General features: G+C 37.4%; 1 protein-coding gene across 4 annotated transcripts in view; it reads left to right on the top strand.

Annotated features, from left to right (window-relative positions):
• Positions 1-26,360, top strand: part of LOC150085475 (ATP-dependent 6-phosphofructokinase-like) — a 499,449-nt gene that overhangs the window by 235,780 nt on the left and 237,309 nt on the right. For all 4 annotated transcript variants that reach the window (XM_090374056.1, XM_090374057.1, XM_090374058.1 and 1 more), the window contains 2 exons: positions 5,264-5,389; positions 23,279-23,343. In XM_090374056.1, coding sequence (XP_090230182.1) covers positions 5,264-5,389; positions 23,279-23,343 — 191 coding nt within the window. The remainder of the gene's footprint in view (positions 1-5,263; positions 5,390-23,278; positions 23,344-26,360) is intronic.

Raw genomic sequence — 26,360 nt, 5'->3', positions numbered from 1 at the left:
ATAATATCACAAAATTACAGCAATTAAATTTATAAAATTGGAGAAATTAAATTTAAAAGATATTAAAAGAAAAATTAATCTGCTGAACTACTTTGTAATAATCTTGTGGAATATAATAATGAGAGCCCCCACAAGTCAGCAGAGCTATCTAGTACACCTATGCTCTCTGCAAACTGCCAGAGAGCATAAGTGTACTGGATCTATTGGATATACTTTTCTTGAATTAGTAAACCCAGCCCTATGAAAAATTTAGATAATTTTTCATAGGGCTGGGTTTCCTGGAATACATTTATCTACATTTGGAGGTCTACTCTCATCAGTAAAGAGTACCTTACCCCATTGCGCTGCTGTCCAGTCTTTGTGTTGAATGCACCACTGTAAATGGTGTCTGTGATGGGCAGGCGTTGTTTCACACATTGTGTCCCTTGGTGTATGAATTGCCTTGAAATTTTTCCAGTGTATATAATGCCATCTGTTTTCTGTTTCCAAATAATACTAGACACACTTTTAATATATCATAGCATGAAAATAAATTTTGAAGCTCAGAGGAAGAAAGAAAATTCCATGTTATAGCTTCAGTTACCCAATGTGGGATTAAAAAGCATAAACTGAAATTTTCTTGAATTCAGATCCAGAAGTTGATGAAATTGAATCAAGTTATATTTAAATAGATGGTCCAGATTGGAATGAGTTGTGCCACCGATCTAAAAGTGGTAGCTTTGCTGACTGGCTTGCAAGATGGATACACTAAATACTGCTGCTTTTTATGCGAGTGAGACAGCTGAGCAAAGGATTGCCACTACAGGGTAAAAAAAAAATGGCCAGGCTGTTCAGAAACTACACCAGGCCAGAAAAATGTAGCATATCTTCCTTTGGTGGATAAGTCAAAAATCTATTTACCTCCATTGGACAACAAGATAGATTTGATAAAAATATTTGTGAAAGTGATGGACAAAAAAAGTAGAAGGATTTTCCTATTTGAGGCAAAAATTTCCTTGTATCAATGAGGCTAATATAAAAGAGGGAATTTTTGTGGGTCTTCAAATCAAATTGCTATTCCAAGATGAGGAATTCACTAAAAAAATTAAATGCTACAGAAATTATAGCCTGGAAGGCATTATGCCAGAACGTTTTAGGCAGTGAGAAATCACAAAATTACAAGAAATTGTGGATGAGCTAATTTTAACATACAGAAAGTTGAGATGCAACATGTTGTTAAAGCTTCATTTCCTACAGTCCCATTTAGACTTTTTTCCTGAAAATTTGGAAGAAGTCTCCACAGTGAAAGGTTTCAGGTTTCACTAAGATATTTCACAAATGAAAAAAGGATACCAGGAAAATGGAGTTCAAATATATTAGCAGACTAAAGTTGGAATCTTGTTCAGGAGACACCAGTGAACAATTATAAAGAGCAAAAAATGACAAAATAAGTATTTTGTTATCAGATAAACATTTTTGTAAATAGAATAAGGTTAATAGAACCATTGTTCAATATTTAGTACTGTATGTAACATTTCGTAAAATATAGGAAATCTTTTTTACTAGAAACTTAGTTTTTTACTTTAATTCCTTATCCACTGGTCAGATTGGTCCACTGGATATTGATGGTTCAACAGTTGAGGATCCTGCTCAGGTGGCTAACAATCTAAACGAGTATTTTGCATCTACATTCACGCATGAGGAGTTATTCAGGAAGGAGAATGATGTAGGTAAAGTAAACATTGGCAGTGAGCTGGATGATTTTGTAATAACTGAGAGGAAAGTGGAGGAGAGATTGTTGCGGATAAACATAAAAAAGGCACCTGGGGTGGATGGGATCTATCCAGTTATATTAAAGGAGGCAGCAAAGGAAGTATGCAAACCCCTAGCCATAATTATGAGAGCTTCTTTGGACTCAGGGGAGGTACCCATAGACTGGAGATGTGCAAATGTAACCCCAATTCACAAAGGAGGATCAAAGGCTGACACAAGTAATTATAGACCTGTTAGTTTAACTTCTGTTCCAGGTAAATTAATGGAGGCACTGGTTAAAGAAGCACTGCAGGATCATCTAGACAAGAATTCAGTTATAGCTCAGACGCAGCATGGTTTTGTTAAGGGCAGGTCTTGCCTGACCAATTTGATTGGATACTATGATGTAGTCACAAAAGAACTGGATGCAGGGAATAACTTTGATATTATATATTTGGATCTTAGAAAGGCTTTTGATACTGTTGCACATGGAAGACTGCTGCACAAATTGGAGCAGTGTGGCATTGGAGGCAAATTGCTGCTATGGATAAGGGGATGGTTGAGTGTCAGAAGACAGAGAGTGGTAATCAATGGACACTGCTCAACGTGGACTAATGTTATTAGTGGAGTTCCTCAAGGTTCAGTGTTGGGTCCATTGTTGTTTTCGGTGTTTATGAATGATATTGATGATGGGATATCGAGTTTAATGTCTAAGTTTGCAGATGATACAAAGGTTGGCAGGGTCGTTAAGGACACTACTGACGCTATGCTGCTGCAACAGGATCTGGAAAGGTTGAACAGATGGGCTGAGAGGTGGCAAATGAAGTTTAACATTGACAAATGTAAAGTACTACATATGGGTAACAGTAACCCCAGAGCAATGTATCAACTCTGCGGTACTACACTGACAGTGGTGGAGAATGAAAAGGACCTGGGGGTAATTGTGCAGGCAGATATGAAGTTCTCTGAGCAGTGCAGACGAGCTGCAAGAGTAGCTCATGGTGTCTTGTCAATGATATACAGGAATTTTTCTAGCAGGGATAAGGAGGTGATTATTCCCTTGTATAAGGCAATGGTTAGGCCACATCTTGAGTACTGTATACAGGTCTGGAGGCCTCATTTCAAGAAGGATGTAGAGCTGCTGGAACGGGTACAGAGAAGGGCAACAAGATTAGTAAATGGAACAAAGGGTTGCTCTTACGAAGAAAGGCTTAAGTTTTGCAAATTACAGAGTCTGGAGACTAGGCACCGGCGAGGTGATCTGATAGAGGTGTATAAGGCTTTGAATGGTTTGAGCATGCTCAATGCCAATGGGATTCTTCATCTTTCTCAGAATAATCACCTCAGAGGGCATAAATTCAAATTGAGGAAGGACGGATGTCGGATAGATGTGCGGAAATTTGCCTTTGGCCAGCGGGTGGTTGGTTGGTGGAACCGACTTCCATCACTTGTTGTTGAAGTTGATAGCCTAAACAAATTTAAAGCTCAACTGGACAGGTATTTCGAACGAACGTAGGGGTGAAATGGGAGAGGGGTTTTTTTTTTTTGGCTGATGCTGAATAAGCTTGCTTTCTTGTATCATATGCCTCTACTAATGCTAATGCTAATCCCTTAAAATTGGTGGGTGTTACAGCAATATGGTTGCCATATTTGAATTCAGCAGTGTCAAATCTACAAGAATTACCTTGAATTTTAACAGGGAGTGAAAAAAATGTTTTTTTTTTTTTGCCGACCAATGTTATTTGTGCACTATAGTTAAATACTTAGGATTAACAAGATAGATACTTTTACAAACTATTTAGGAACTGATTCATCAATTGAACAGTGTTCCTTACAACAGCCAACTACAGCAATAACCAAGTTATGCACTACAAAGTGATGTCAAATGTACAGTACATGTGTTTATGGGAAAAAATTACTTTCCAGTTCTCTGTGCATAAAGTTCATTATAAAAAGCTCAGTTCATAAAGAAAAGTTCAAGAATGCTGCTCACAGTTTCTACAATGTAAACTTTGTTCACTATTTTCAGATCCTGGAAGTATGGCATTATGAAACACCCTGTATGTATATATACATCATCAGTTCAAGATATGAAGTAATAGTATGTAAATGAAGAATGATAAGATGAAAAGTAAATTTAACAAAAATGATTTATGCCATTGAACTAATGATTAAACATTTCATCAGGCTGTGATTTAAGAAAATATGGAGACCTACATGAAAATAAGTAATGTAGTCTTCTCTAATGGGGAAGCATTACTTATTTGAAGTATAAGGAGGGCAACTTGTGAAGGATTTCACAATATGAGTTGTTACAATAATGATGCCAATGTGCAAACTTTAGGTTGTCTAAAAAATTCATCCATAGTAATGATGCCGATGCACTAACCAATGTCATAGTTTGAATTTTGCAGCTTTCTGCCCTAAAATATTATTAGTCTAAGAATTTGGTGCCTTTTGGATTCTCTCATTTTGGGTAAATTAGTCAACTGGGTTATCACCCCTTATAACTCTGGGTATACTCATTCACTGTTGAGAAGCCAAATAGCTTCCAAACAGTGCTGTTTGAGTGGTGGTACTCAACTGAAAATATGTAACAGTGGTCTTCTCTAATGGGGAATCATTACTTATTTGAAGTACGAGAAGGGCAACTTGTTATGCAGGATTTCACAGTATGAGATGTTACAATAATGATATCAACATACAAACTTTGGTTTGTCTAAAACATGAAGCTATGTAGTAATGATGCAAATGCACTAACCAATGTCATAGTTATTATTTTTATTATTTTTTACCATGGAAAACTCCATAGCCATTTTTTAAAATTCAAACAGCCATAGCTACATAACAGTTCAGAATCAGACACATCATGTGTATAGAAACTTTTTTTTTATTGGTTTCAAGCCCTGAATTCACCCTCAAAGTATATCCCACATGTTATGAAATATCCTATATGAATAATTTAGAAAATTAAACAAAGGACAATAGCTATGAATAATTTAAAACTAAAAGAGTCATAATTTAGAAGCCACTGAATCAGAGATTAGTGTAAAATCCAAAAATGTGAAATATTTTGGATTTTTATATTTCAGTGGGAAATTTACACCAAGTTGTATGGGAATCCAAATGGTAAAGGTGAATGAAAATTAATGATATGGAAGGAAAATAATAATGCCCATTTTGGCTAAATATCAAAATTTGAATTTTCCCAGCTACAGAGCTGTTGGGACCAGAACCATTTTACCTCAGGATTTCTGGGTGCGGAACTTCTTGTCTGTACTAATGACACCCCTTAGTATATAGAACACATTTAGCACATTTAATTGTATATACAGTATATTATTGGTAGGCTAGAAACTTTTTAAGCACTGCTCTTATGAGCATTAGGTTTTCTCTTAAGGGACTAGGAGTGGTCATGTAATATAATTGTTAATTGTATAGTTACATGTACGATAAACCTGATTTATGTAATTTTGATGTGTTTTTTTAAAATATATCTGAATATTTTTGACTTTTGTTATTTATATTTCAGGGTTGCAGAATGGGAGCTGAAGCTGTTTTGGCATTACTTGAAGCTACTCCAGATTCGGAGGCCTGTGTTGTATCACTAGACGGCAACCAAGCTGTACGAGTGCCTTTGATGCAATGTGTAGCAAAGGTTCGTCAATTTTAATAGAGTTGAAATATATTTTGAAAAACCTTCATCATGCTTGGCTTTGCATATGCACTGGTATCCAAAGAAGTTATGTTAGAACCATGTAATTTATTTTTAAAATGTTGTTGCATAACTTTTTATTATAGTTTTGGGGTAGAATGTAACATAAATATTTGAAACATTCTGAGTGATTGTTGGCTGTTGACAAAACCATGGTAGGACTTTGCAAACTTAAATGGCCAGTTTTAAAATCATCATCATCATCATCAGCCATTTTCAATCCACTGCAGGATGAAGACCTCTCCAGCAACTTTCCAGTTCCTTCTGTTTTGGGGGTGCCTCCGTAGCCAGGTGGGCAGCAGCGGCAGTGCACAGCACATGCTTCTTGATTAGACCGGGGTTCGAGCCCACGACCACCAAATACAGAGGATGCGGAAAGGTCAAGGAATGACCGCCGCATATCCCCGTAGCAATATGGCCTTAGTTGCTAATGCTCCTAATAAACCAAACAACAACAGTAACAATCTTTTGTTTTGTGCAATGGCCATCCATTTACTACCCACAACCTCATGAATTTCATCTATCCATCTCCACCATTGTCTTCCAGGTTTTCTTCTAGCTCCTCTTGGGTACCATTCTGCTATTTTCTTAGTCCATCTGTCATCATGTCTTCGAGCTATGAGTCCTGCCCAAGACCATTTTAGTTCTTTAGTTTTGATAAATACAGCAGTAAGCTACAGAATCTTGAAATAACTGGGAGTAAAGTGGAGGAGAAACTGTTGAAGATAAACACAAGAAAGGCACACGGGGTGGATGGGATCTATCCAGTTATATTAAAGGAGGCAGCAAAGGAAGTAAGCAAACCCTTAGCCATAATTATGAGAGCTTCCTTGGACTCAGGGGAGGTACCCATAGACTGGAAATGTGCAAATGTGACCCCAATTCACAAAGGAGGATCAAAGGCTGACACAAGTAATTATAGACCTGTGAGCTTAACTTCTGTTCCAGGAAAATTAATGGAGGCACTGGTTAAAGAAGCACTGCAGGATCATTTAGACAAGACTTCAGTTATAGCTCAGACACAGCATGATTTTGTTAAGGGGAAGTCTTGCCTGACCAACTTGATTGGATACTATGATGCAGTCACAAAAGAACTGGATGCAGGGAATAACTTTGATATTATATACTTGGATCTTAGAAAGGCTTTTGATACTGTTGCACATGGAAGACTGCTACACAAATTGGAGCAGTGTGACATTGGAGGCAAATTGCTGCTATGGATAAAGGGGTGGTTGAGGGGGAGAAGACAGAGAGTGGTAATCAATGGACACTGCTCATCGTGGACTGATGTTATTAGTGGAGTCCCTCAGGGCTCAGTGTTGGGTCCATTATTGTTTTCTGTATTTATAAATGATATTGATGATGGTATATCGGGCTTAATGTCCAAGTTTGCAGATGATACAAAGGTTGGCAGGGTTGTCAAGGACACTACTGACACTATGCTGCTGCAACAGGATCTGGAAAGGTTGAGCAGATGGGCTGAGAGGTGGCAAATGAAGTTTAACATTGACAAATGTAAAGTACTACACATGGGAAACAGCAACCCCAGAGCAACGTATCAACTCTGTGGTACTACAATGACAGTGGTAGAGAATGAAAGGGACTTGGGGGTGGTTGTGCAGGCAGATATGAAGTTCTCTGAGCAGTGCAGACGGGCTGCAAGAGTAGCTCATGGAGTATTGTCAATGATATACAGGAATTTTTCCAGCAGGGATAAGGAGGTGATTATTCCATTGTATAAGACGATGGTCAGGCCACACCTAGAGTACTGTATACAGGTCTGGAGGCCTCATTTCAAGAAGGATGTAGAGCTGCTGGAACGAGTACAGAGAAGGGCAACAAGATTAGTGAATGGAACAAAGGGGTGCTCTTACGAAGAAAGGCTTAAGTTTTGCAAATTACAGTGTCTGGAGACTAGGCACCAGCGAGGTGATCTGATAGAGGTGTATAAAGCCTTGAATGGTTTAAGCATGCTCAATGCTGATGGGATTCTTCCTCTAGCTCAGAAAAATCACCTGAGAGGGCATAAATTCAAATTGAGGAAAGACAGATGTAGGATAGACGTGCGGAAATTTGCCTTTAGCCAGCGGGTGGTTGGTTGGTGGAACAGACTTCCATCCCTTGTGGTGGAGGTTGATAGCCTAAATAAGTTTAAGGCTCAGCTGGACAGGTATTTTGAACGAACAGAGGGGTGAAGTGGAAGTGGGTTTTTTTTTTTTTTTGGCTGATGCTGCATAAGCTTGCTTTCTTGCATCAAATGCCTCTGCTAATGCTAATGCTAATAAGAATGTCCTTTACTTGAATTTGCTGCCTAATCCATGTGTTTCTCTTCTTATATAACAGTCTGATTCCCAATATAATTCGTTCCATTCTTCACTGTGTATTTCTTAGCTTCTCTTCCATTCTTTTGGTGAGTGCCCTAGTTTCACTTCCATAAGTCATGGTGGGGAGATACATTGGTTCGTTTTTTTACGTTTCAGACAAATTGGGATATTGCTCCTCAGTATGTGACTATATTTCTTGAATGCTATCCATCCAAAATTTATTCTTCTCTTGACTTCCAGCCATTTATCATTATTACAGCTAATAATTTGTCCCAGATAAGTATATGACTCCATCTTTTCAATTACTGCTCCTTCAATCATTATGTCACTTTCTGTGGCATACTTGTTCATCATTACTTTTGTTTTAGCCATATTCATCTTTAGTCCAAAATCCTTACTAACTGTGCATAACTGATTAAGAATTTCCTCTAATTCTTTGGGATTGTGGCTTATGACCACAATGTCATCTGCAAATCGTAAATGGTTTAGGTACTCTCCATTCACATTGACTCCTTTCTGCGACCAGTCTAATCTTCTGAACGCTTCCTCAAGGGCAGCAGTAAACAAATTCGGAGATATTGTGTCTCCTTGTCGAACTCCTTTCTCAATTTTAAATTTGCTACTGTCTTTGTCTTGTTTAATAGAGGAGGTTCTCATATATTTTCTTCAAAATCATAATGTACGGGGTATCTATGCCTTGTCTTTCCAGTGCCCAAAACATTGCTTTCCTTGTGCCGTATGGAGTCAAATGCCTTTTCATAATCTACAAATGCCAGGTATAATGGTATTTTATATTAATTTGCTTTCTCCATTAGCTGTGATATTATGTGAAGGTGATCCATAGTTGAGAATCCTGTTCTAAAGCCAGCTTGCTCTTTCAGTCAATTCTCATCAAGTATTCTTTCTAATCTGTTAGTAATGACCCTTGTGAACAACTTGTAGGTGTGGGATAACAAGCTATTTGGTCTATAATTTCCAATTTCTGATTTATCTCCTTTCTTATGCAGCAAAACTATGATTGTATTATTCCACTCCTTAGGTATCACACCTTTTCTAATGCATTTTGTGAAGTCTTGCCAGTTTTTGTGTTATGTCTCTTCCTCCCAATTTTAACAACTCTACAGTAACTTCATCTTCCCTCAGGGCTTTCTGATTCTTCATTTTCTTCGATGCATGTTCTACCTCATCAGGAAGAATATCGGGTATGTTGTATGTGTTACTAATTTGCAATCCATCTTCCCCACTGTTGGCATTATTCCCTCACTACTTGTATAATTCTCTGTAGTAGTCTTCTGCTATTTATAAGTACACCATCGCAATTCTTCAGTTTCAGTATCATCTGTCTTTCTGTATTACTGCTCATGGCTGCTGATTTCAGTCTTTTGTTTTCCCTTAATGTTTGTTCTACTTTTCTTGTGTTAAATCTTCTTATGTCCTCTCTGAGTCTCTTTCTAATGGCTTTGCATAACTCAGCATACTCAAGTTTCTCCTTGTCAGTGTTTATCTTGCTCTTCATTTGTTGTCTTCGGTTCATCATAACAAGTGTTTCTTGACTAATTTTTTGTTCTTTGGATTTCTTTTTCCCTATAGGTTTCTTGGGCTTTATCACTTTCAAAAAGTTGTAATATTCTTTGTCGATATCTTGGTCCTGAGCAGTCTGCAGAAACTCAAACTTGTTCTTAAGTTCCAGTGCATACTGCTTTTCTCCTCTTCTGTTATCTCAAAGACCTTTGTATTATTTACTCGAGTCTTTTTTCCTTTCTTTTCCTACATCTATATCAAGTGTGCATCTTACCATTCTGTGATCACTTCCAACATTTACCTTATTCAGGACAGTAACATCATTCACAATATATCATCTGTTAGTGTGGATGAAGTCGATTTCATTAGTTGTTAATCCATTTGGACTTCCTCCTCTTTCTGTTCACCCTTTTCTTGAAAAAAGTGTTCATTACTGACAATCCCTGAGATTCTGCAAATTCCACAAGTCTTTTACCGCTTTAATTTCTTTCACAAATTCCAAAATTTCCTATAGTTCCCCTCTCTGTGCTGTTTTGTCTTTTTCCAACCTTAGCATTGAAGTCCCCACAATGATAGTGTAGTGTAGTGGGTTTTCTGCTCACCTAGAAGACTCAATTTTGGTGTACATTTCTTCAACCTCTTCATTATCATGGTTTGATCTTGGTGCATAAATCATTATAACCTTTAGCGTGTACCAGAAATCCTGAGTATTAGTCTTGACACCCTTGGTGATGTACTTTTGAATTCCAAAATGTTGTTTTTTATATCTTTATGGACCAGAAAGCCAACTCCACCTTCACTCCTTTCAGTGTTGTACAGCAGATTTCCACTTGATAAACTTATAAGTGATTCATTTCTTCTTCTTGTTTCAGCCAAACCGATGATATTCCAATTCACATTTTCTAGTTCATTTTCCAGCTCTAATATCCTCTCTTTACCAATGAGCGATCTTACATTGTAACAGGCCAAGTTCAGTTTTTGTGAATGGCAGCCTAGTCGTACCCAGGGACGACACCTCCGTAGCCAGGTGGCCAGGAGCAGCAGTGCGTAGCACACACTCCTTGATTAGACCGGGGTTCAAGCCCGTGACCACCAAATACGGAGGATGCGGAAAGGTCAGGGAATGACCACCGCATATCCACGGAGCAATATGGGCTTAGTTGCTAATGCTCCTAAAAACCAAATAACATAACAATGTACCCAGGGATTCTTAGCATCCTCTGCTGCTTCCACTCTGATACTCTCAGTGCCGTAAGAAGGGGAGTGAAAGCCGCTGGGGACAGTTTTAAAATGTTGCAGCATAACTTTTTATTATAGGTTTGCATTAGCATTAGTAGAGGCATTTGATGCAAGAAAGCAAGCTTATGCAGCATCAGCCAAAAAAATAAATAAATAAAAAATAACCACTTCCACTTCACCCCTCTGTTCGTTCGAAATACCTGTCCAGCTGAGCTTTAAACTTATTTAGGCTATCAACTTCCACGAAAAGGGATGGTAGTCTGTTCCACCAACCAACCACCCGCTGGCTAAAGGCAAATTTCCTCACGTCTATCATACATCTGTCTTTCCTCAATTTGAATTTATGCCCTCTCAGGTGATTATTCTGAGCAAGTGGAAGGATCCCATCAGAATTCAGCGTGCTCAACCCATTCAAGGCTTTATACACCTCTATCAGATCACCTCACCGGTGTCTAGTCTCCAGACACTGTAATTTGCAAAACTTAAGCCTTTCTTTGTAGGAGCAACCCTTTGTTCCATTCACTAATCTTGTTGCCCTTCTCTGTACTCGTTCCAGCAGTTCTACATCCTTCTTGAAATGAGGCCTCCAGACCTGTATACAGTACTCAAGGTGTGGCCTGACCGTTGCCTTATACAAGGAAATAATCACCTCCTTATCCCTGCTAGAAAAATTCCTGTATATCATTGACAAGACACCATGAGCTACTCTTGCCGCCTGTCTGCACTGCTCAGAGAACTTCATATCTGCCTGCACAATTACCCCCAGGTCCTTTTCATTCTCTACCACTGTCAGTGTGGTACCACAGAGTTGATACATTACTCAGGGATTACTGCTTCCCATATGTAGTACTTTACATTTTTCAATGTTAAACTTCATTTGCCACCTCTCAGCCCATCTGCTCAACCTTTCCAGATCCTGTTGCAGCAGCATAGTGTCAGTAGTGTCCTTAACAACCCTGCCAACCTTCGTATCATCTGCAAACTTGGACATTAAGCTTGATATACCATCATCAATATCATTTATAAATACAGAAAACAACAATGGACCCAACACTGAACCCTGAGGGACTCCACTAATAACATTAGTCCACGATGAGCAGTGTCCATTGATTACCACTCTCTGTCTTCTCTCCCTCAACCACCCCTTTATCCATAGCAGCAATTTGCCTCCAATGCCACACTGCTCCAATTTGTGCAGCAGTCTTCCATGTGCAACAGTATCAAAAGCCTTTCTAAGATCCAAGTATATAATATCAAAGTTATTCCCTGCATCCAGTTCTTTTGTGACTGCATCATAGTATCCAATCAAATTGGTCAGGCAAGACTTCCCCTTAACAAAACCATGCTGTGTCCGAGCTATAACCGAAATCTTGTCTAGATGATCCTGCAGTGCTTCTTTAACCAGTGCCTCCATTAATTTTCCGGGAACAGAAGTTAAACTAACAGGTCTATAATTACTTGTGTCGCCCTTTGATCCTCCTTTGTGAATTGGGGTCACATTTGCACATCTCCAGTCCATAGGTACTTCCCCTAAGTCCAAGGAAGCTCTCATAATTATGGCTAAGGGTTTGCTTACTTCCTTTGCTGCCTCCTTTAATATAACTGTATAGATCCCATCCACCCCAGGTGCCTTTCTTGTGTTTATCTTCAACAATTTCTCCTCCACTTTACTCTCAGTTATTACAAGATTCTCTAGCTTACTGCCAGAGTTGAATACACCTCTGGCATTCCCCTCGCTGAATAACTCCTCATGTGTGAATGTTGATGCAAAATATTCATTTAGTTTGTTTGCTACCTGAGCAGGATCATCAACAGTTGACCCATCGATATCAAGTGGACCAATCTGATTCATCCCCTTCCTTCTAGAGTTTACATAAGTAAAGAACTCTTTGCTGTTTTTCTTTGCATCCCTTGCCAAAGATTTCTCGTAATCTGCCTTCGCCTGCCTAGCCTCCTTTGTAACTTGGTTACAGATCAACTTGTATCTATCATAGGCTTCTGTGTCACATGTTAATTTATATGTATCCCATGCATTTTTCTTCTCTGCCATATGTTCATTTATTCATTTATTTACTAATGATATTCTGTCATTAGTTCATCTGACATCCATTTAGGCCTAAACTTTGAACAATATTTCTTAGTTGGTATGTAAAGCCTAGTAGCTTCCAAGATAAGTTCTTTGAATGCTTCCCATTTTGAATTTGCTGTTGGTAACATCATCAGTTGGTCCCACTGTATAGAATTTAAATACTGTCTCAGTCCATCGAAGTCACCTTTACGAAAGCAATAACCCTTCCCTTTACCCCTAATGGTAGTTACCTCTTTGAGTAAATCCCACTTCAGCACACTGTGATCACTGCCATCTAGTGGTTCATTTACCTGCAGATTCTTAATGCATGAAGAATCACTACTGATAATCAAATCAAGAGTATTACTCCCTCTAGTTGACTCCCAAACATGCTGATGTAGTTCTGCATTCCTTATATCTGTGTAACACCACGTGTCTGAAATCCCCACAATATCTGCCTTTGATGTTTTGAGCAATACCTCAAATTCATCAAATTTATTTACTAAACTCCTAGCATTGGTGTACACAGAAGTATACACGCACCTGTTCTTTTTCTTAGCTACCCTAACACAACGCATGTGTTTACTTGTACCCCAGTGATTCCTAGCAGTCTCTGAAATATCCTGCATCTTATTTTCCAGGCTGCGGCTCATTCCAATAGAAGCAGTGCAAGAATCACTTTCACCTCTGCCAGTGGCTACTGTTAATCTATCAGTCCTTGTATTCCCCCCAATCTAGCAGTTTTCCGACCCACCTAACACTGTCTCAATAGCATTCTACCTCTTTGCGGTAGAATGCAACATAAATATTGAAACATTCTGAATGATTGTTGGCTGTTGACAAAACCATGGTAGGACTTTGCAAACTTAAGTGGCCAGAGCTTTAAAAATGTCAAGAGTAGTAATCCAAAGGGTATGATAACAACATCAGGAGATAACTTTTATTATTCATATTATTATTATTAATGGCACTGGATCTGTTGCTCATATCTGTATTGCTTTTTATCGTCTGTAGAAGTGTGTTTTCAAATAGGCTAATTTGCACATTTGTGTAGGCTGAAAAATCCAGAATTACTCACACGGGCAGGGGAATCCTATTTTCCTTCCATCAGTGATTGACTAGCTATAGCGTTGATTTAAGATGTCTTTTGTGGCAAATAATGGTGTCTCACACTGACTGCAGAAGACATCTTCAGGAGAGAGATGTATTATTATTAGTAGTAGTGGCATATGAAGCAAGAAAACAAGCTTATATAAAAAAAACAAAAAAAACAAGAGGTATCTCAGAGTCAAGTTGAAGGTTGACCAAGAGTTATAACATACTAAAGAGACTGCTATCTGGCTTTAACTGCAATATGCTGTACGTAAACCAGTCAAGCATATACAGAAGCTATCATGAAAGGGACTCTGCTAAAGAGCAAAGCCTGTAAACCAATACAAATCTTTGGATCTAAGACTAGTAGGCCAGTATTCTCTTTACAGACGAGATTCAATCTTAAAATTGATGCTTGACCTACTCCTTAATCTGAGGAAAGAGAACACAGAGGACCACTGTCCTGTGAGGTTTCTTGTTAACAATTCTTCCGATGATGTTAGCCAAGTCTGACACTTAAATTAACGTTTAAAACATTAATATTTAATTCTCACTTATGAGACAAGTGTTTCAAATTTCAAGGAAGTCGAGTTTTTCTACAGCAACCAAATTATATCTGCTTATACCATCATTTTGAACGACCTGGGTATATCCCTCAGATCTAAGAACACTTTAAATGATTAATACAAAGGGTACTAGGAAAGTTTTGCAATACAGCTTTGTTTATTTAATTTTTTCAAAGTAATTTCCTCTACATTCAACACACCTCTCCATCCTCCGAAACCAATCTTTAAACCAGTTCTGCCAAGTTTCACTAGGGAGTAAAGCACACTCGTTGTCCCAAGCCCGTAGAAGGTCCTCATCACTGGAAAACCGCCTCCCTTTTAGCTTCATTTTCACATGCGGGAACAGTGCAAAGTCGCAGGGAGCAAGGTCTGGACTGTAGGGAGGGTGCTCGAGAAGTTTCTGTCCTGTCGTGGTCAAATATTCGGTGCAGGCTTTGGCGCGGTGAGCTGCAGCATTATCGTGATGGAGGTACCAGGTGTCCATTCTTGACTTTGGCCGCAGGTTCTTCATAGATCCAATGACTTTAGGCAGGCATTGTTCAGTATACCACTTAGCTGTGACTGTCTTCTGCGTGTCCAAAACGACACGTTCCACAATTCCACTCGATTTGAAAAATACAGCTATCATTTTCTTCTTTACAGATCGGGATTTTCTGACAATTACGGGTGTGTCGTCATCATCAAAGACCCAAACTTTGTTTTGAGCCTTGGTCGGCAGATCGTAATAGTACAGCCAAGTCTCGTCGAGTAATTACAGACAAGTTAGTTTAACTTCTGTTTCGGGTAAAATAATGGAGTCGCTGGTTAAAGATGCATTGCAGGATCATCTAGACAAGACTGCAGCAATAATTCAAACACAGCATGGGTTTGTTAAGGGAAAGTCTTGTCTGACAAATTTGATTGGTTATTATGATGTGGTCACAAAGGAACTGGATGCAAAAAATAATTTTGATATCATATACTTGGATTTCAGGAAAGCTTTTGACACTGTTGCGCATGGAAGACTACTGTACAAATTGGAGCAGAATGGTATTAAGGGTAAGTTGCTACAATGGATAAAAGGATGGTTAAGTGGGAGAAGACAGAGGGTGGTAATCAATGGGTGCTGCTCTTCGTGGACTAATGTTATTAGTGGAGTCCCACAGGGTTCGGTGTTGGGTCCACTGTTGTTTTGTGTATTTATCAATGATATTGATGAAGGTATATCAGGCTTAATGTCGAAGTTTGTAGATGACACAAAGGTTGGCAGGGTTGTTAATGACAGTAATGGCAGTGTGCTACTGCAACAGGATCTAGATAATTTGGGCAGATGGGCTAAGAAGTGGCAACTGAAATTCAAACTTGACAAATGCAAAGTACTGCATATGGGTAGAAGTAACCCCAGAGAAACGTACCAACTGTGTGGTACTACACTTAAGGTGGTAGAAAATGAAAAAGACCTGGGAGTAATTGTGCAGTCAGATATGAAGTTTTCTGAGCAGTGCAGACAGGCTGCTAGGGCGGGTCATGGGGTTTTGTCAATGATATATAGGAATTTTGCTAGCAGGGAAAAGGAGGTGATTGTCCCTCTGTATAAGGCAATGGTCAGGCCACGCCTTGAGTACTGCGTACAGGTCTGGAGGCCTCATTTTAGGAAGGATGTAGATTTGCTTGAGCGTGTACAGAGAAGAGCAACACGATTGGTGAGGGGAATGAAGGGATTCTCTTACCAAGAGAGGCTTAAGTTCTGCAAATTGCAATGGCTGGAGACTAGGCACCTGCACGGTGATCTGATTGAGGTCTATAAGGCCTTGAATGGGTTGAGCACGCTGAATTCTGATGGGATCCTTCCACTTGTTCAGATTACCAACCTACGGGGACATAAGTTCAAATTAAGAAAGGACAGATGTAGAATAGATGTGCGGAAATTTGCCTTTAGCCAGCGGGTGGTTAATTGCTGGAACAAACTTCCATCTGTCGTTGTAGAAGTTGATAGGTTAAATAAATTTAAGGAGGAACTGGACAGGCATTTGGAGGGAATGGTGTGATTTTTTTTTTTTTTTTTTTTTTGGCTGATGCTGCATAAGCTCCTACACTTGCTTTCTTGCATCATGTGCCACTACTACTACTACTACTACCACCTGTCACGACGTTGTTCACATACCGAGATTGTCCCTTATCAAACTTTTTTAACATCTCCCGGCACCAAGTCACACGTCGTGTCATCTGCTCTTCAGTCAGTTGATGCGGCACCCAGAGAGAACAAAGTTTCTTCACGTGCAAATGATCTTGCAGAATCGAACGAATTGCTGGTGCATTTAGGCCCAAAGTATCCTCTATCTGTTGGTAGGTCACTCGCCTGTTTTCGTCAAGCATTTTCCTCACAGCAGTAACGTTTTCCTCCGTAACTGACGTTCGTGGCCTTCCCGGCCTCTCTGAATCCTCCAGAGTAAAATTTCCCCTTTGGAATTCTCTATACCACCTGAATATCGTTGTACGATGTGGACAATCGTCATCTAGTGCAAGAGTCATTTCTTCTAAGCACTGGTCTATGGTTAAACCACGCACGAAATTATACCGCAAAACTGCCCTTATCTCATTTCGTGACCACGATGCCATCGCAAGCACTTTACACTCTCACTACTAATGAATAACTGAGCCCATCGACTTGGCGCGGCGGCTACTATGCACGTATGAACATGTCTCAACATGCAGCAACAAGCAGCTTCCTGTGATTCATTGTTGCGTCATATTGCAAAACTTTCCTAGTACCCTTTGTATATTGGAGATGACCATGCAGTTATAAAACCAATGGAAGCAATGGTGAAGGTGTAACATCTGCAACCCACAAAGGAATGGTTGAAATTCTGTGTTACCAGGTGATAGATAATCCTCATCGCTAGCAGTGGGATTCCCTTTTTCTTTTTCTTTCTTTTTTTTATTTCTGGAATTGAGAATATTTTGTTGAAATTTTTCAGGAATCGCAGAAATTCACAACTTTCCAGTCTTTACATTTTTATTCTTAGTGTAATATGTGAAAAACAGTATAGGAAAAGAGTATTCAGCATCATAATAACTCATTCACTTCATTAAAATATAATTAGTGTTTCTAAATAACTTTTTAAAAAAGCATAATGCAGTCATGGATTTGTTGCTTAATGATGCTTCTTTTTTGATAACAAAATTAGTAGCATTAGAAAAAAATATGATTACTCTCAGTTGATGCTGATGTGTTTAGTGCATTGAAGAGCAATAAAATACTTATGGTAATTTTTTCCATAATTGCATTTGTACTTACTTCTTCAGGGAATGTTTTATTGTGATAATTAAAAGTTAAAAGGTTTCAGTCCTTTCGGTGGGAGTTTGCTACACATGGGTATATTTTGCACATTGAATTTTCAATATTAATGGATTCTGTGGAGTATGTAGGTGTCCCCACGGGGGATAACCAAGACCTTTTATTTTATATTATATAATTGTACTGTCGTGTGTTGATGCATGCAAAAGCTGACAATATGGAATGTACAAGTATCCCACACCACTACCCCAACAAAATTTCTGGTGTGCTCCAGGTGGAGTGTGTTTTTTTCATGAAACATTGAAATTTTATAAAAATGAAAACTTTATACATAAATTATTTAAACTATTAACATGTTCTTCTTTCAACTTTATTGCCCAATACTGTAGTACAATTACTGTGAAAAATTAAATCAGTATTTAAAAATATTCATTAAAAAAATCATAAAAAAATTTTAAGTAACTGTAATACCTCATTACTCTTTTGATTCAGTAATATACTTTATATCTATTTATGCATTACTTCATTTGGTTTTATCAAATTTTTGATTGATCTGAGGGGCGCTAGCCAGGTGGGAAGGAGCAGCAGTGCGTAGCACACGCTTCTTGATTAGACCGGGGTTCGAGCCTGTCACCACCAAATACGGAGGATGTGGAAAGGTCAGGGAATGACCACCGCATATCCCGGAGCAATATGGCCTTAGTTGCTAATGCTCCTAAAAAAAACCAAACCAAACATTGATCTGAATTCTACAGAAATTCTGCAGGCTTGGCTTTAATGAGAAATGCAGAATTCAGGTGAATTGTTTTTGTTATTATTTTCCTTATAAATATGATTCATAAAAATTTTCTTCATTACCACTTTCACAAATTTTGTGATTTCATTTTTAGAAGTCATTTTGAAAAAGCCATTGTCCAAATGTGATGCAAGATACTCTGGGTTACGTAAATATGTTATCACTGGTGGCAAATTTTTGTTTTCTTTCTCCAAAGTAAAAATTTAATTCTTCATATAATTCATTACTTAATGTGGAGTTAATTTTATTACAAATCTTAAGTAAAAACTGAATAGCTTCATAATTGGTTACCAAGTTTGAATTTCTGTGACGTGTGCTTCGGTTATGAGTCACATTTCGTGCAAAATGTCAGGTAACTCTTTAATAATTAAACAACTATCGGAAGAGTTTACAACTAGTCATTCGAACAAGAGTATTATCTTTAACAATATTCTCTGGTAATGCAGATTTGAAACATAGTTAACTAAAACGCATGACTACTCCACTAATAGATACATGATTATCTTTCCAATAATTTAAGTAGTTCAAAACTGATAAAGCATTTTTGATGCAACTTTATTTTTAAAAATCTATTAAATATAGGTCATTTACATTTTTTAAATTAACATAATTTTGTAAAAGTTAATGTTTTACTGGTGATGTTTTAAATAATTCAAGTTGCAATTTTTACCTAATTTATTTTAAAAATTCAATCTTAGTGTTTGATATCAGATACTTTCAAGATTTTCAGTGTCCTTAAAATGCAAAATATTATTGGACTCATTATCAGATTCAGAAAAGTTTTCATTTTCTAATCGACTGCATCTATTGCAGTTTTCTTCTGTTTTATGAAATACAATTTAATTATTGCTAAATGTATCCATTGGTTATAACATAATTGATGAATTGTCTTAGATAATCTTCAAGCCTTTGCCATTACAGAAGGCAAAGCCGTGAGGCGCCTCCATAGCCAGGTGGGAAGGAGCAGCAGTGCATAGCACACGCTTTTTGATTAGATCGGGGTTCGAGCCCGTCGCCACCAAATACGGAGGATGCGGAAAGGTCAGGGAATGACCACCGCATATTCTAGGAGCGATATGGTCTTAGTTGCTAATGCTCCTAAAAACCAAATAACAACAATAACAGCAAAGCCTTGAAGTAGGCAAAGAAGGCAGAATCTAGGGTTACTGCCAAAATATAAATTGCAAAATTTAAACCAAATTCTTTGAGCTTTCTTGTACACATGCCACTGCTAATCCAGCTGGAAATTTTCCTTTCCTTTGATGTTAAGCTACTATAGATTTTCATACTCGCCATTTGTATAATGCAAATTAATACTACAGTTACATTTATTGCATATCATTATTTATATTAAATAATAATAATTTTACTTTTATTAATATTTTAATTAATAATGAATATATGCTTTGTTCATAATTATGTCTCTCCTGTGCTTTTGGCAGGATAGTGTACATTGTAGGAAGTTTTCTTTTAGTGAGAAACTTATTGGTTACTGGAATCAGTTGACTCCATGAGTAATTGAGGCTGACAGCTCAGAGAAATTTAAAGCTCAGTTGGATTAGCAGTTACATGTGCTTTGAAACACTTAAGTATTGTATTTTTTACCTGCTGATGCATGAAAATCCTGGGGCTGACTTGAATCACACAGTTTATATCTTTACTCAAGATAATCCTGACTTCTAACTTCTCTCTGTCTCTCTCTCAACTTAAACTTATTATAAATATTGTTTCTTCTGTATCAAAAATTATTCCTGATGTGGATCAATGGATTAAAAGCATATAATAAAATCCATATACTGTATTTTGTATTTTTCTTAAAAAAACATAACCAAATCAAAGGAACAAACCTTTATTAAGTTTTAATTAAAGGCTAGCACAATTAATTAATATTAAATTTTAATTAAGTAAATTTTATTAAAATTAATTATCATATTAAATTAATATTAATGTATATAATAATTTCAGCAAAAATGTGAATCAGTGTCATACAGTTTAAGACGTCAGTATTCTGAATCCTCAGTAACAGCAGTACATATCATTGCATAGACATTATGCCAAGAGAACAGCCTACAAACCCATCAAAAATATAATGATATGTCAATAACGAGAAGACACATACAATTAATTTGTTTTATGAAATTAAGTTTATACTTCAGTATTAAATTTAATTCATAAACCTCTCGGCCGGCACAAGAATGTAATAAACTGTCAGATAGAAAAGATTTTCCATACCATTAAGTAAACACACACCATAACCACAACAAACCGTCTGGTGTCAAACTGTAGACATATATTGACTCACAAATATGTGTTCAAAACAGGGGAGAAATGCACTTGATTTTCATACTAAGCTATTTCAGATATTTCTAAACATTTGTTGATAAATATATGATGGCAAAAAAAAAAAAAAAAAATGAACCTTTCATTACTATGCATAGAACATAAGAAAAGATGAGATAATGGTGGAGGGATTGGAAACTACATTTGAGGTTGTACTTGACAAAATCAAAATATTGGTTAAGATGAATTTTAAGAAATAAAATTCATATCTTCTAAATTTCAAATGAAAGTAAATGTATGAAATAGTATGTAATTTCAGCATGCAAATAATCATAAACTGAAACACTGTAAATGTATATTAAAGATTACTTTTGCTTATTATTTATGCACCCTGACCAGTTTTATTCATTCCAACAACCTAGTTAATATGCAGGACCAATCATTTAATTTTATTTTAGTACATGCAGTATACGAAAAAAAAGAAAAAAGAAGTAACATGCAAAAAGAAGCCTGTTATAATAGTAGTAGTGGCATGTGATGCAAGAAAGCAAGTGTATGAGCTTATGCAGCATCATCCAAAAAAAAATCACACCATTGCATCCAAATGCCTGTCCAGTTCTTCCTTAAATTTATTTAACCTATCAACTTCCACAACGACAGATGGAAATTTGTTCCAGCAATTAACCACCCTCTGGCTAAAGGCAAATTTCCGCACATCTATTCTACATCTGTCTTTTCTTAATTTGAATTTATGCCCCCTTAGGTTCGTAATCTAAACAAATGGAAGGATCCCATCAGAATTCAGCGTGCTCAATCCATTCAAGGCTTTATACACCTCAATCAGATCATAATTTAGCCAGAGAAAATGCCACTTAGTAAACAGACTGGAGATGTGCAAATGTGACCCCAATTCACAAAGGAGGATGAAAGGCTGACACAAGTAATTATAGACCTGTGAGTTTAACTTCTGTTCCAGGAAAATTAATGGAGGCACGGATTAAAGAAGCACTGCAGGATCATCTAGACAAGACGTCAGTTATAGCTCGGACGCAGCATGGTTTTGTTAAGGGAAAGTCTTGCCTGACCAATTTGATTGGATACTATGATGCAATCACAAAAGAACTGGATGCAGGGAATAACTTTGATATTATATTTTTCGATCTTAGAAAGGCTTTTGAACATAGAAGACTGCTGCTCAAATTAGAGCAGTGTGACATTTAAGGCAAATTGTTGCTATGGGTAAAGGGATGGTTGAGGGGGAGAAGACAGGGAGTGGTAATCAATGGACACTGCTCATCATGGACTAATGTTATTAGTGGAGTCCCTCAGGGTTCAGTGTTGGGTCCATTGTTGTTTTCTGTATTTATAAATGATATTGATGATGGTATATCAAGCTTAATGTCCAAGTTTGCAGATGATACGAAGGTTGGCAGGGTTGTTAAGGACACTACTGACACTATGCTGCTGCAACAGGACCTGGAAAGGTTGAGCAGATGGGCTGAGAGGTGGCAAATGAAGTTTAACATTGACAAATGTAAAGTACTACATATGGGAAGCAGTAATCCCAGAGTAATGTATCAACTCTGTGTTACCACACTGAAAGTGGTAGAGAATGAAAAGGACCTGGGGGTAATTGTGCAGGCAGATATGAAGTTCTCTGAGCAGTGCAGACAGGCGGCAAGAGTAGCTCATGGTGTCTTGTCAATGATATACAGGAATTTTTCTAGCAGGGATAAGGAGGTGATTATTTCCTTGTATAAGGCAATGGTCAGGCCACACCTTGAGTACTGTATACAGGTCTGGAGGCCTCATTTCAAGAAGGATGTAGAACTGCTGGAACGAGTACAGAGAAGGGCAACAAGATTAGTGAATGGAACAAAGGGTTGCTCCTACAAAGAAAGGCTTAAGTTTTGCAAATTACAGTGTCTGGAGACTAGACACCGGCAAGGTGATCTGATAGAGGTGTATAAAGCCTTGAATGGTTTGAGCATGCTCAATGCCGATGGGATTCTTCCTCTTGCTCAGAATAATCACCTGAGAGGGCATAAATTCAGATTGAGGAAAGACAGATGTACGATAATGTGTGGAAATTTGCCTTTAGCCAGCGGGTAGTTGGTTGGTGGAACAGACTTTCATCCCTTGTTGTGGAAGTTGATAGCCTAAATAAATTTAAGGCTCTGCTGGACAGGTATTTCAAACGAATGGAAGGGTGAAATGTAAGTGGTTTTTTTTTTTTTTTTTTTTTTGGCTGATGCTGCATAAGCTTGCTTTCTTGCATCATATGCCTCTACTAATGCTAATGCTATAATCATCTGTATTAGGAAAAATGTAGTCTGCTTAACCATATTCTCACTTAAAATTATTGAGTACACTTTTTCTTATATAATTATTTTTGCATTCTTTATATTAAAATGAAATAGAACAAATTAATTCTCAGATGTACTCACTCTAATGAATTGCTGGTAATAAAGACTCTTTTAAATGGAATAAATAGTCTATTGTTAGGGGGATGTGGTCATTAGATATCGATTTCTAATTTATTTTTTTGCTATATATAAAATATTGATTTTGATAAAGAATATAGAATAATGTGCATTATTCTATTATTAAGGTATAGAAAACAAATATTAAAATTATTTAAATGATTGAAATATTATTTCTTCCAATAGACTCAAGCTGTAGGTATTGCAATGAAAAACAAAGAATGGCAGGAGGCTGTGAAACTGAGGGGAAGGTAAATAAATTACAAAGTATTTACTTTTCCTATAAAAAATATAGTTTAATTTGGATTAGTAGATGTTCAGTAAGTTTAAAAGTGGTTTATTTTACAAGGGTTGTCCCAAAAAGTAGTGAACACAAAGCATGTACACTGTCCTGTGCACTTCACTCCATATGTTTATGCAACTGACATTTATCAGGATAATAATAATTTGAAATTTAATCTCAACATTATTGTATTTATCCCGAGTTCCTGCATTTAATGTTTGTGCAGAAGCTTTTAAAAATGGATGGTGATGTTGCTTTAGGTTAGGCTACAGTTTCAGATCAAAGATTTTTTATTAAAATTGAAACTGTATATGGTTGAATGCCAACACAAATGTATGAATTGTTGCAGGAAGTGTATGGTGAGTAGTAGATTGTAGCATAATTTCACATTGATTTCAAAGGTTTTGTCAAGGTCAAACAAGCATTGAAGACAAGAAACACACAGGTGGACCGAGATTATCTACTGACAAAAATTATCAACAGTCATCACAAGGCAGATGTATAACCTTTGAAGGAATACCAAAATTATCTGTTCACTGAATTTTAACTGATGTGTTACAAAAATGAAAAGTCACCACCCAATAGGTTACATATTTGCTGTCAGATGAACAACAAGCAAAACATTAAGAAATTGCAATGCAGTTACTTGCATATTAACAACAAAAATTTGAAGAGTTTTTAAAACACATTGTTGCCATATTGACAAGACATGGACATACAACTCTGAACGTGAACTGAAGTTACAGTCAGCTTAGTAGAAGCATCCATCTTTGCCATGCTCCTCTAAATGTTGCTGGTAGCAGTCAAAGGCAAAATGTATCCCTCAGAAGATCAGTAACTGGAGACCACCCTGCAACATTTCTTCATCAGAAATTATTCCAGAAAATTCATCAGAAGTAGCCACAGATGTTGATAGCTGGTGTCTCATACTTATTCTATGACAGTGCATGGCCTTATATCACACATTCCTGTACAGTTTGTTTTCACGGATTATGAGCAGAAAGGTAATTTATCCCCTTATAGTCCTGATGTAAGTTCTTTTGATTACTTTCTATTTCCCAAGCTCAAGGAACCATTGCATGGACAAAGATCTTTAGAATCATTGAATGATGTCATAATCCTATGTATCAGACAAGTTAACTTCAGCAGACAGTTAAAGAGCATTCAGAAATTATCCGAAAGTTGGGTACAGTCATATGGTGTGAAAGTGACTACATTGAAGGTTTTTAATGTAAATTATGTTATAAAATAAATTCATTAATAAATTAATTGCTTTTGAGCATTTCTTTTGGGATAGCTCTTGTTTGCAGGATATTCATGATAATTTTTTAAAGTGATTATTGATTTTATGCTTAGTAGCTTAGTAGAAGCATCCATTTTTGCTATGCCCTCTAAATGTTGCTGGTAGCAATAAAAGGCAAAAGGTACCCCCTCAGAAGATCAGTTACTGGAGACTACCCTACAACATTTCTTCATCAGAAATTATTCCAGAAAAGGCAAAATGTATTCAAAGGCAAAATGTACCCCTCAGAATATCAGTAACTGGAGACTACCTGGCAACATTTCTTCATCAGAAATTATTCTAGAAAATTCATCAGAAGTAGCCACAGATGTTGAAAGCTGGTGTTTCATACTTATTCTATGACAGTGCATGGCCTTATATCACACATTCCTGTACAGTTTGTTTTCATGGATTGTGAGCAGAAAGCTAATTTATCCCCTTATAGTCCTGATGTAAGTTCTTTTGATTACTTTCTGTTTTCCAAGCCCAAGGATGTGCTTTGAAGAAGCTCCAAAGTGCATCCTGATTTTGAAATTGCTGTTATCAATCCACTGTGAGATGGAAGCCTCTTCAACAATTCTTGTTGAAGGAAATGGACCATAATCTGCCTGCTGGTGCAGTTTGGGTTGGCAGATCTACTGTATTTAGCAGTCAGGGGCTTGAACCCTAGTCTACTCAAAGAGCGTGTGCTACTGCACTCCTGCTCCTGACCACTTGGCTAAAAAGGCCTCTAATAAGAAATGAATAAAACTATTTCTCAGTGAATTAATGTGAAATATGAATATCACTGATTAAAGCACTTGAACTGTTATCAAGCGAATTTTATTGTAAACAGATGTGTGCAATAAATAAGTTAAACTCCTACTCGAGTAATTACAGACCAGTTAGTTTAACTTCTGTTCCGGGTAAAATAATGGAGTCGCTGGTTAAAGATGCATTGCAGGATCATCTAGACAAGACTGCAGCAATAATTCAGACACAGCATGGGTTTGTTAAGGGAAAGTCTTGTCTGACAAATTTGATTGGTTATTATGATGTGGTCACAAAGGAACTGGATGCAAAAAATAATTTTGATATCATATACTTGGATTTCAGGAAAGCTTTTGACACTGTTGCGCATGGAAGACTACTGTACAAATTGGAGCAGAATGGTATTAAGGGTAAGTTGCTACAATGGATAAAAGGATGGTTAAGTGGGAGAAGACAGAGGGTGGTAATCAATGGGTGCTGCTCTTCGTGGACTAATGTTATTAGTGGAGTCCCACAGGGTTCGGTGTTGGGTCCACTGTTGTTTTGTGTATTTATCAATGATATTGATGAAGGTATATCAGGCTTAATGTCGAAGTTTGCAGATGACACAAAGGTTGGCAGGGTTGTTAATGACAGTAATGGCAGTGTGCTACTGCAACAGGATCTAGATAATTTGGGCAGATGGGCTAAGAAGTGGCAACTGAAGTTCAACCTTGACAAATGCAAAGTACTGCATATGGGTAGAAGTAACCCCAGAGAAACGTACCAACTGTGTGGTACTACACTTAAGGTGGTAGAAAATGAAAAAGACCTGGGAGTAATTGTGTAGTCAGATATGAAGTTTTCTGAGCAGTGCAGACAGGCTGCTAGGGTGGGTCATGGGGTTTTGTCAATGATATATAGGAATTTTGCTAGCAGGGAAAAGGAGGTGATTGTCCCTCTGTATAAGGCAA

This window comes from Mastigoproctus giganteus, chromosome 5 (genome assembly GCF_048544385.1).
Source record: "Mastigoproctus giganteus isolate SK-2022 chromosome 5, ASM4854438v1, whole genome shotgun sequence".
Lineage (NCBI taxonomy): Eukaryota > Metazoa > Arthropoda > Arachnida > Uropygi > Thelyphonidae > Mastigoproctus > Mastigoproctus giganteus.
The sequence above is the reverse complement of the archived record's forward strand: the minus strand, read 5'-3'. Positions and strand labels throughout refer to the sequence as shown.